The sequence below is a fragment of the Pristis pectinata genome, chromosome 3 (assembly GCF_009764475.1).
Source record: "Pristis pectinata isolate sPriPec2 chromosome 3, sPriPec2.1.pri, whole genome shotgun sequence".
In the NCBI taxonomy this organism is placed as follows: domain Eukaryota; kingdom Metazoa; phylum Chordata; class Chondrichthyes; order Rhinopristiformes; family Pristidae; genus Pristis; species Pristis pectinata.
This window is the reverse complement of record NC_067407.1, coordinates 89,564,942-89,577,258: the sequence shown is the minus strand read 5'-3', so window position 1 is coordinate 89,577,258 and position 12,317 is coordinate 89,564,942. Positions and strand designations below refer to the sequence as shown.

Genomic DNA, 12,317 nt, shown 5'->3' with positions numbered 1-12,317 from the left:
CATGATCACCTAGTTAAAGTGAGCTTCCCCGACAACCTGGTTACGTATACTGAACTAAAATATACACAAATACGAAGTAGGAGCAGGAGTAGGCCATTCAACCCCCTCAAGACTGCTCTGTTATTCAACATCATGGTTGATCTGATCGCAACTGCAACTCCATATTCCTGCCTACCCTAAGTAACCTTTCACCACCTTGTTTATCAAAAATAGACGTCTTAAAATATTCAAAGAGTCTATTTTCACTGCCCTTTGAGAAAGAGAATTCCAAAGACTCACATTGCCCTGCTTTAAAAGGAAAAAATTGCTTCATCTGTTTTAAATGGATTACCTTTTATTTTTAAAACAGTGACTTGTAATTCTAGATTCTCCCACAAAAAGAAACATCCTCTCCATATTCATCTCATCAAGACCCCCTTGGGATCAATCAGATCACCTCTTACTCTTCTAATCTCCAGCGGACTCAAGCCAAGCCTATTTAATGTTTCCATCCTTCCTTAAATAAGGAGACCAATGTTGTACACAATACTCCAAATACAAGTTTGATTCATGTTGCCTTTTGAGATCATCTGGTGGGGCAAAGAGGCGGGGTGGGAAGGCACAGGAAAAGACTAGTTTTCATATCTTTGTTCCTTCTCAATATCACTGGCCACCTTCATTTAACATCTAATTTTACTTCCACTTTTACTTGGAGTATTTCAACTCCTTCACAATACTCTCAATGTGTGAAATTTTCATTCCTCAGCATAACATTAATCATCAATGAATTAATCTCATGCCTCTTGAAGCAAATATCATTGAATAATAGAAAGATTTTTAAGTAATCATTTATGCCTCTTGCAAGACAACAGCAAAAGTCTCTTAATGTCAATGTCTCCACTCTCAATCCTACACCAAATACTTACTTTCTCATCAGCAATCCTCTTAAAACTCAAATCTATCAGAGACTTCTATGTCACTTCCAAATCTGAGACAACTAACAAAATATTCCTGCAAACAATGCAAGAGAACATTAGATCTCATTGGAAGGGCATTCATTCTCTCATGTCTTGGCTCCAGCTTTCTGTTGCATTTCTGAACTTCCTTCTCTTGTTCCTCCCATGTACCTCCAAAACGTAGCTACAGCCTCTCAATGGGTTAAACTCAACTCATCTTCAGTGCTTAGTTCACTTTGTACCACAACATCAAATTACTTAATATCTTAACATTTCCTCTCAATCCTTCTGTTTGATAGATATTAAAACCTACAAATGATGTCATTGAATGACAACTTACTGATTAAGCCTATTTACGTCTTTTTTATTCATTTATGATATGCAGGTCAATAATTGTTGCGCAGGCACATATGACTTCTGATCAGAACGTAGAGCCACAGTATTATTCTAACTGCCCCAGTTCAGGTTCTGATCAATACTGACGTCTTCTGTTAATTACTTTTATTGGAGTATGGACTGCCAAGAAATCTGATCTTAAGACCAATAACTTGAGGAAGGACTGATTTAATCAACAATTTGTGTTTGCACTATTTCTTCAACTTTGATAAATATGCCAAAGTCCTTCATTATCAAATATTTGGACAATGTGCACAATAACAAAAAGTGAAAAAAAATAAAGAGGTTATTTTTCAGGAGAGTCTTGAAGGAAACAAGCAAAGTGGAACAGCTTAGAGAGGGGATTTCTGAAGGTAGCAACTACTGTGGGATGAAAGTTAGGGGCATGCACAAACTATTGGAATAGGAGGGAAAAGTGTCTAGGACTGAAAAAGGTTGAAAACAAAACCTATGGTGAAATCGTGGAAGGCCTTTATCATTAACAGCTAGATTAGCTTTTCTTAAGAACTATTTTATTGTTGTCACACAGTTACATCATAACTCAATGACAGCATTGATATGTGCAAAACCATTCTTATTTCCTGAGGAAATGTTCCTATAGACAGTAAAGTTCTGGCAGCCCCAAAATCTTTTTTGTGCTTCTCCAAGAATGTTCCCCATTTAAGGCAAGAAATCATTTGGAATTTTGTCAATCCCTTTTTGCATATAATTTAAACAAACGATAATGAGTCAGGTATTTATATAAACAATTTCAGAAACAGGGCTTTGCAAATTAACATGTTATTTTGAGTTATTGTTTGCAACGTGACATCAAACTATAGTGTCATTATATTTTGAACATTAGCATTGCCTTGTGTGCCATCTAGTGGTATAATTTAAGAAAACAATCAATTATAAATGCAGATTTTAATTAGGATATTCTTAATTCATGTTATCGTGTGTGACAAAACACCATAAATTTATTGGGTTACTACAGGAAAAGGATATGTCACAAACTAATCACACATATTTTTCTTCCTCAATAATAATACAACCACAGTCTTACCGTACAAAAGATGGAGCAAATATAATTTATCTTTAGTCACTAGACAATATTCTAGCAGACTCACTGCTTGATAAAATCTGCTTGATTTTAGTCCCAGTTATTTGAAGTTTAGAGAATTTCTATAAACCATGGGTTATTTACTCCACCAGATTCCCACCAAGCAGAGAAGACAAAAGATTACCCCGGGATATGTTGGTTTTGGAAATGGCCCCTCTGCATGCCAGTGTCACTCGAAAACTTGTCGTATTGTTATAAACCTTTCTGTCCTTTCCACTAATTTTGACTATAACTCCATCTTCCAATCATCAACATGTCACTTTGTGCAAGGTAATTTGTTTTCTTCCATATCAAGCACACACAACTTACATAAAGGACAAAGGAAGATACAGTGATGTGGTTGATAGATAAGAGCGAGGCAGAGATACAAATTGGAACTTTAACTCAAAAGCTCCCATTGTGAGAGATGGATCACGTCAAGTTCAAAGTGAATGATTTTAAACCACCTGGTAGAGAAGTCTATAATTTCAACCACAACTGATCAATCTGGGAATTCAAGAATTCATTACAGTGGGATGTTTCAGATAAAACTTTATAAATATGGATGGATTTGAGGTATATTATACTTATGGAGCTTGAGAAAGACAGGAATGCACCCCCAATATTAATTTCTAGCTGTAGAGGTGTTATTTATGCTTTGGTTAGTTGATGCATAACACTCTAGCCATGTTTTGCAGCTCGTCCAAAAGTCAGTGATTGTTGTTAATTGGTGGTAATGTATTGCTTTGGTATCTAGAGTTTGGCTGAGTGCAGTTTGAAAGTGTACACTGGCCATCAAACTCCCCTATGATCATCACATTCCTGATTTTGATTCTGTCAGGGGTAAACAACTGCTGTACTTCAACTTAAACACAGAACACTACAGCACAGTACAGGCCCTTCGGCCCACAATATTTGTGCCGACCTATATAAACCTTACCCCCCTTCCATCTATCCCCCTCTTTACTTCACCTCTCATCCAAGTGCCTATCTAATAGTCTCTTAGATGACCCTATCATATCGGCCCCTGCCACCACCCTCAGCAGTGCATTACAGGCACCCACCTCTTTGTGTAAAAAAACCTACCTCTGACATCTCCCCTGAACTTCCCTCCACGCACCTTAAACAGGTGACCTCTAGTATTGGCCAATGCCACCTTGGGGAAAACATGCTGGCTGTCCACTCTATCTATGCCTCTCATAATCTTATACACTTCTATCAAGTCTCCTCTCATCCTCCGTTGCTCCAAAGAGAAAAGCCTAAACTCACACAACCTCTCGTGATAAGACATGCTCTCCAACCCAGGTAGCATCCTGGTAAATCTTCTCTGCACCCTCTCCAAAGCTTCCACCCTTCCTATAATGTGACCAGAACTGAACACAATATTCCAAGTGTGGTCTAACCAAAGGCTTATAGGGCTGCAACGTTACCTCTTGGCTCTTGAATTCAATCCTCCGGCTAATGAAGGCCAGCACACCACACGTCTTCTTAACCACCCTCTCCACTTGTGAGGCAACTTTGAGGGATCTATGTACTTGGACCCCAAGATCTCTCTGTTCCTCCACAATGCTAAGAATCCTGCCATTAACCATGTACTCTGCCTTCAAGTTCATTCTTCCAAAGTGTATCACTTCACACTTCTCTGGATTGAACTTCATCTGCCACTTCTCTGCCCAGCTCTGCATCCCGTCTAAATCCTGTTGCAACCTACGACAACCTTCCTCACTATCTACTACACCACCAACCTTCATGTCATCTGCAAACTTACCAACCCATCCTTCCAATTCCTCATCCAAACCATCTACAAAAATCACAAAGAGCAGGGGTCCCAGAACAGATCCCTGCGGAACATCACTAGTTACCGACCTCCAGGTCAAATACTCCCCTTCTACAACCATCCTATGCCTTCAGTGGGCAAGCCAATTTCGAATCCACACAGCCAATTTTTCATGGATCCCATACCTCATGACTTTCTGAATAAGCCTACCATGGGGAACCTTGTTAAATGCCTTGCTAAAATCCATATATACCACAACCACCGTACTACTTTTATCAATTTGTCTCGTCACTTCCTCAAAAAAAACTCTATTAGGCTCAAGAGGCACGACCTGCCCTTCACAAAGCCATGTTGACTATCCTTAATAAGACTCTGCTTCTCCAAATGCTCATAAATCTTGTCCCTAAGAATCCTTTCCAATAGTTTGCCCACTACTGATGTAAGACTCACTGGTCTATAATTCCCAGGATTATCCCTTCAACCTTTCTTAAATAATGAAATAACATTTGTCATCCTCCAATCCTCTGGTACCACTCCTGTGGCCAGGGAGGACTCAAAGATCATCGTTAACGCTCTAGCAATCTCTTCCTTCGCTTCCCATAGTAACCTGGGGTATATCCTGTCCGACCCCAGGGACTTATCTATCCTAATGTTTTTTAGTAGCTCCAACTCTGCTTCTTTCTTAACCTCAACATGCTCCAACACATTGCCTGTTCTACACTAACCTCACATTCATACAAGTCCCTTTCCCTGGTGAACACTGAAGAAAAGTATTCACTTAGGTCTTCCCCTACCTCATTTGCCTCCAGACATCTTCCCCCCCCCACCCCCCCCCCCCTTATCCCTAGCAGTCCTACCTTCACCCTAGTCATCCTCTTGTTCCTCACATATATGTAGAATGCCTTAGGGCTTTCCTTAACCCTACTTGTGAAGGCCTTCTCATGTTCCCTTCTAGCTCTCCTAAGTTCCTTGTTAAGCTCCTTCCTGGCTACCTTATAACTCTCAAGAGCCCTATCTGATTTCTGCTTCCTAAACCTTAAATATGCTTCCTTCTTCTTCTCGACCAAACCTTCCACCTCTCTTGTTAACCACGGTTCCTTCACCCTACCATTCTTTCCTTGTCTCAGCAGGACAAACCAATCTAGAACCCCATGTAAGTAGTCCCTAAACAACCTCCATATTTCTGTGATGCATTTACCAGAGAACATCTGTTCTCAGTTTATGCTCCTGAGTTCTTGCCTAATACCATCGTAATTTGCTTCTTTTCTGCTCCAAGGAAGAAAGTGGTAATGCTGCATAAATCTCCAGGAGGAGGACTCACACTGCTTGGTACTTCTCAGGTTCCATGTGGAATCATACCAATCAGTGTACTTCCTTTAAATTCAAAACCCTCATATGTTCATTGCAAGGAACTCATCACTCCATAGTAATAGGTGAAGCAACTTCTTGTAATCATTAGCAGGAACTGTGTTACTGTCTTCTGAGAAGCAGACTTCAGTCTGGTCAGTAAGCCCTGAAGATCCATGTTAATTCTTTTAGTGATTGAATCTAATCATGATGTTTGTGACTTCATGGTTTAATATTTGTGATGGATGAATGAAAATGTTTGATCAAGAAGTTTGGTTTCCCACTGGTAATCAACTAGACAGAGTGGGATGAATATGGCTGTAATAGTAGCTTGGGTTGATCTATGGAAAAGCATTCAGCTTTTTTGTGGCTATTCAGTGGCTCCATGGAAAATATTACTTGCATTTATGTAGAGCCTTTAATTTCGTAAAACATTCCAAGATATTTCACACACAGTGAGTTCATAAAATAATCAAACCACATATGATATCAGTTCAGGTGGCAAAATACTTCAAAGAGATGTCCTGAAGGCGGAAGGAGAGATTAAAGATACCTAGGGGGGGGAATTACAGAAGAAGTAGCCTAGAAAGCTGAAGGTCTAGGATGGAACAATTAAAATCTGAACTGTACAAAAGACCAAATTCAGAGAAGCTTACAGAGATAAGGAGGGGGTGCTTAGGGATGACACTCATCTATTTATTGACATGTAAAGAAAAGAATTGATGACCTGATTAAGGACTCTACAATTATGAAAGGCTTTGCTGAGAAAATGCTTCCACTTACAGGTGAGAGGTATAGGTAGGGGAGAAAGTCACTCAGAAATCCAATAGGGAATTCTAGAGAAACATCTTTACTGAGAGAATGGTTAGAGGAGAAAAATTAATAAGGGAAATAGTAGAGATGTATTTCAGGGAAAGTTACATAAGCACAAGGGGAAATGGCAGCATCAAACATGTTGATGGGATTAGATAAAGGAGGATATAAGGAGACTCCTGCAGAGCATGAACACCAGAGTGAATCTCTTGAGCCAAACGTGTCATGTATATAATGCAAATACTTTGTAATCCTGTGCAAGGAAGATCACTGGCATCAACACATTTAACCACTGCAGATACAAAAATGACATAAGATTTTTGTGCAAGGTTCGATATTCATAGAAGCTGGAATGAAGGACCACTTGAAGTCTGCATTTCCCCATTCTCCTCCACAAACTTAAACAGAATAGCAGAGGGATGCAAAAGCAGTCGGTCTTCTGGTTTTAGTCAATAATGAGCAAAATACTTCGATTCTATTTGGGTGAAAAAATAGAGAGCTGCTTGCTTTTTAATCATTTTCTTTCCCTTTCAGCAATTTGGCTGCATCATAGAAACATACAGCACAGAAACAGGCATTTTGGCCCACCTTGTTCATGCCAATCGTTATACCGAACTACACTAATCTCATTTACCCACATTAGACCTGTACCCCTCTACACCTTTCTTATTCAGGTACCTGTCCAAACACCTTTTAAACGTTGTAATTGTATCTGCCTCCACCTCCTCCTCTGGTACCTCATTCCAGATACTTACCACCCTCTATGAGAAAAACATACCCCTCAGATTTACATTAAATTTCTCCCCTCTCATATTAAAATTGCACCCTCTAGTTCTAGGCTACCGTGCCCTGGGAAAATGATTCTGATCATCTACCCTATCTATGCCCCTCATAATTTTATAAACCACCCTAAGGGTCAACCCTCAGCCTTATATTTTCTAGTGAGAATAAATCCAGCCGAAATAATCTCTCCTTACCACTACAGCCCTGCATTCCAGGCAACAGCTTGGTGAATCCCTTCTTCACTCTCTCTATTGCTACCACATCCTTCCTGTGGTGTGGCGACCTGAACTGTTCATAATACTCCAAGTGCAGTTTAACATTCAGAAGTTTGTCACATTTCATAGGAATGCAAATTATATTGCCAACGCTATCAACTATAAGACTTAAAAATATAAATTTACAATAGCAGCAGAGAAGAGGAAATGCTGAATTAACAATTACCTTGGAAGTAACATTGGGAAGTAATAAGCGACTCAGTCTTGGACTTACCAGTGTCTTCCTTCACTGGAGAATATTCATCATGTTCTTTACCCTCCAGCTTTTCTTTCAGATATATCTCTGTTGCAAAAGATGAATGAAAAAACATTTCAAAATACGGCAACTGTTTACAGTTTATACTCAAATTGTTTGAATTAAGAGCTTTAAACTGATAAAAGGCACAAACAATTCCAGCAGCTGACTTAAAAATAGTACTGTGGTGCAACATGAAAGTGGAAGTTCCAACAACTTTAATTTTAAAATTGCATCTGGAAAGTCACATGTAAATGCATTCAAAATATCTGCGTGCATGTCCACGTGTGCTACAGATTCAAAAAGCTTGCTTCTCAAGTTAAGAAATTGTTTGAAAACCATGAAGCATTTACAGAGAAAAAGAATTTTGCCGGCTACAATACCCAAAATCTGTTGAATAAGTCACAGCTTTATATCATCCACACACACAGGCATATATATCTGAATTTACGATAGAACTACAGAGAAGGATTTCTAAAACGTTTCTCTATCAGTACTTCAATAATTTGTAGCTTTTTGATGGTTCCTGCAAGACTCTATTTTGGAGGGTATTAATGTAAATATACTCTGCGTTTCCAATGTGAATATTTTTTAGTGCCTACAACATAATTATGGCCATTCAATTTTTGTTTTCATATGCCAGGCTTTCATGCATGATATTTCTCATCATTCCCTGGAAGGGTGTAGAATAAGGGGAAGAGAAATAGGTGCTAAAATTCAGAGGGATGTGTGCAGTAGGAGAATTTTAAATGGCTCATCAGCTACTCACTGCAGACATGTTCTGCAACTATAAGAGAATATCACTTCAAGTACTTGGAGCTTTACACATTTTCCCTCTTTGCACAAGTGTAATACTTTTTGCATCAGGAATCATGAAGTGTATATCACTTTCACTAGCACTTCTGGAATTCAACGCGATTCTCATAAAAATTAACTTGCCTTATTTATGCAACATCTGACTTTTTCAGCAATGGAAAAACTAAGTTGCTCAGAACTAAGCTTTAAGATAACTACACAGATTATTACCACTAGTTTCAAGGAGGTATCAGAAGTAGAGGGGAGAGGGTGAGGCTCCAGAGCTTATGACCTCAGCTGCAGAATATAGACTTACCAAAAGGTATAACAGAAAACTGTGGATGGGTACGGAGATAAAAGTCAGGATTTGCAGGATTGGAGGGGACTTTTGATAACCATAATACCAAGCATGATAAGCTATATACAGTGGGACAACTAAATTCGAAAGAATTTTGATCACTTAATTTGTGGCGTCACCAGGTAGAGATTTTGAGCACACATCAGAAAAACACATGGAGTTATCCTGTTGGGGTCTTGATTCTAACACAAATTTCCTTGTTCGCTCCTTTTACCTGCTTGTAGCTTACTCTACTTGTGAATACTTGACTCTGACTTTCATCCTTCAAGCCTGTACCACCTATTGTAATGCGCCCTTTGTGGTTTGGTGTCAAATTTCATTTACTAATCAATCCTGATAAACACTTGAACATGTTATATAAAGGAACTTGGGAATAAAGCACCACCACCCAAAATAAGACAAAGCTTGTTTTCTTCCTGCTGGTCTGTGGCTATTCATAAAATTATGGAGATCAGTTGATGAAAACAGACAGAGCACTAGATGGCGCTTGAGTTTTCCTATAGTATTTTACTAATGCTGTAGCAATTCCAGTATTTAATTATAAATAAATAGAATACCCTGAAACCACAGATCGATAATATCAAAAGCCTATAAAAATGCACTTTTATCCAACTATTCAGGAATACATTGAAATACGTTGGATATAGCTATAACTCTGCAACTGGAAGGGAAAGAGACACTCAGAAAAATTACAGGGAAGAAATACTGAGCAAATTGTTGGAGTTGAGTCCTGAAGAACTTCATCCTAGGCTCTTATGCAAGTTGGCTAGTGAGACAGTGATTGTCTTGTTTTTAATTTTCCTCAACTCTCTTAGGTTCAGAGAAAATTCCAACACATTAGAAGCTAGCAAATCTAACTACTTTATTCAAAAAGGGAGTGGGAAACTACATTTAGCTATCATAGGAAAAATGTTTGAAGCCATTATTAAAGGCATTACAGCAGGACAGTAAGAAGAATTCAAAGTGATCAAAAAATGATTTTGTGGAAAGGAAATCATGTGTAACTAATTTATTAGTTGGAAGATGTAACGTATACTGTGGACAAAGAGGAACTCGGGGATGATGCGCTATATTTAGATATTCAGAAGGCAACTGGTATTCTGCCACATCAAATGTCATTGGGAAAAAACGTTCATCATGTCAGAGGTAACATATTGGCATGGATAGAAGATAGGGTGGTTAACAGGAAACAAGGTGTAGACATATATAGGTTTTTGTTGGCAAGAAGCAACAGGCAGGGTGCCACAGGAATCGTTGCTGGGGCCTTGACTTTTTACTATTTATACATGACTTGTATGAATGCACTAAAGGTATGGTTGCTAAATACAATGATGATATAAAAACAGGAAAAGTATGTTGTGAAGAGGACAAAAAGAGGTTGCAAAGGCATATAAATAAAGTTAAGTGGACAAAGATCTGGCAGGAAAAATACAAAAGCATACGATCTAAATATTGAGAGATAATCAAACTCAAGACATAGAGGGATCTGGGTGTCAGAGTGCATGATTTGCAAGAGGCAACTATGCAGATACAGCACAGATGGTTATCATTAACATAGGGGAACTGAATACAAAAATAGGTGGCTTATGCTTCAATATAGGTCACTGGTGAGATCACATCTTAAGTACTGTGTGCAGTATTGATATTTTAAATACCTGGACAGCCTAGGCTTGTAACTGCTGAAGTTTGGAAGACCTGGGGTGGGAGAGCTTGAAAGACCCTACAAGGTCTTGACAGGGCAAACATGAAGATGATGTTGCCTCTTGTGGGGTGATCCAGAACTCGGGGCCTCTGCTTAAAAATAAAGATATGCCCATATAGGACAGACAAGAGTTTTTCCAATCTCTTTTCCTTAAAGGGCGGTGAAAGCAGAGTCTTCGAATATTTTTTTACGGCAAGGAAATTGAAGGTTACCAGAGGCAGGCAGGAATTAGCTGTGGAGGTTACAACCAAAATCAGTCATGACAGTATAGGGGTAACCAAGTGGCCTACTCCTGCTCCGAATTTCTAAGTATGTTTGTAAATCAAAAATATCTCCATCATTGAAATCTACAATCATTTTTATCACGTGTATCCCCAGATGTAATTGCTCCATCGCAGACAAATGTCTCATCAGTAGCCTCAGTCTTGAGCTGACTGAAGACCACTGGCTTCAGATGGTACAGGTCTGACCCTGGTGTGCAGACCATGACAATGTGGGGGGTTGGCTTTTCAACCTGCATTTCACACAGCTTCAGCAATTTTCGAAACTTATCAGATACCCAGGCAAAATTCAAAGAGCATCCTTATGAAAAGTCCTCACTAAACATCACTCTCCTTAAGATGATCCACAATGTGAGTGAATGTGTTCCTAAAGGGGGAGTATATGCACTAACGGGGCCCTGGTCTTCCCAAGGCAAAAAGTTAAAAAAACAAGTACATTCTGTTGAACATTTTAGGTCAATGACCTTTCATCAGAGACTGATATCTGAGTTTTAAAGAATGCTTATTGACCTGAAATGTTAACTGTGCTTTTCTGTCCACAGATGTTGCCTGATATGCTGACTATATCCTGCGTTGTCTGGTCTTAGTTCTGATTTCATTGTCTGTAGTATTTTACCTCTGGGTATACACCTGTGGGAGACAACTGTCAATGTTTTTCTTCAAAATTTTCATGGGCACAGCTCAATCCTGTTCCCACATCATGGCATTAGAACTTGTTGCTAAGGTTGAAGCAGGACCTTTCAGGAGCCGGAGGGCACGTACCACCAGACTTAAGGACAGTTTCTACCCCACTGTGATAAGACTGTTGAACGGTTCCCTTATACAATGAGATGGACTATGATTTCACGATCTACCTTGTTGTGACCTTGCACCTTATTGCACTGCACTTCCTCTGTAGCTGTGACACTTTACTCTGTACTGTTATTGTTTTTACCTGTACTACATCAATGCACTCTGTACTGACTCAATTTAACTGCACTGTGTAATGAATTGACCTGTACGGTCAGTATGCAAGACAAGTTTTTCACTGTACCTTGGTACAAGTGACAATAATAAACCAATACCAACACCAAGATATCTCAGGAGACCTTCACAAGATAAATGGGATCTTTCTTTGTCAGCCAGGAGAGAACACAGATGGCAAGTACTGGCTTAATATTTCTAGCTAAAGCATAACAGCTTTTGGAGCCAGCTTTTACAAAAGCTGGAAAAGTTTCCAAGTTTATTCCAACCATCAGCTTACAGTAGAATGAACTTATGGTTTGGCTAATGAATATATTCACTGCATGGGAAAAGAAAGTATTTCTTGGTGGATTTGGCTAGGTCATTCTTTGTATATGAGGATCTGAAAGAACAAAGTAGTTATCAAAAAAAAAGTACGAGAGAAGTTAATGAGCTTGAAAGCTGATAAATCCCAATGATTTAAATCCCAGAGTTCTGAAAGAGTTGGTTTTTGAGCTAATGGATATTCTGGTCATCAGCTTCCAAAGTTCCATATATTCTGGAATTGTTCCTGTGGATTGAAGGGTAGTAAATGTG

General features: G+C 39.0%; 1 protein-coding gene across 1 annotated transcript in view; it reads right to left on the bottom strand.

Annotated features, from left to right (window-relative positions):
• The window catches only part of LOC127567988 (ADP-ribose glycohydrolase MACROD2-like), an 874,651-nt gene that overhangs the window by 830,660 nt on the left and 31,674 nt on the right, over positions 1 to 12,317 (bottom strand). Inside the window, exon 4 of the mRNA XM_052011231.1 lies at positions 7,622 to 7,690. Coding sequence (XP_051867191.1) covers positions 7,622 to 7,690 — 69 coding nt within the window. The remainder of the gene's footprint in view (positions 1 to 7,621; positions 7,691 to 12,317) is intronic.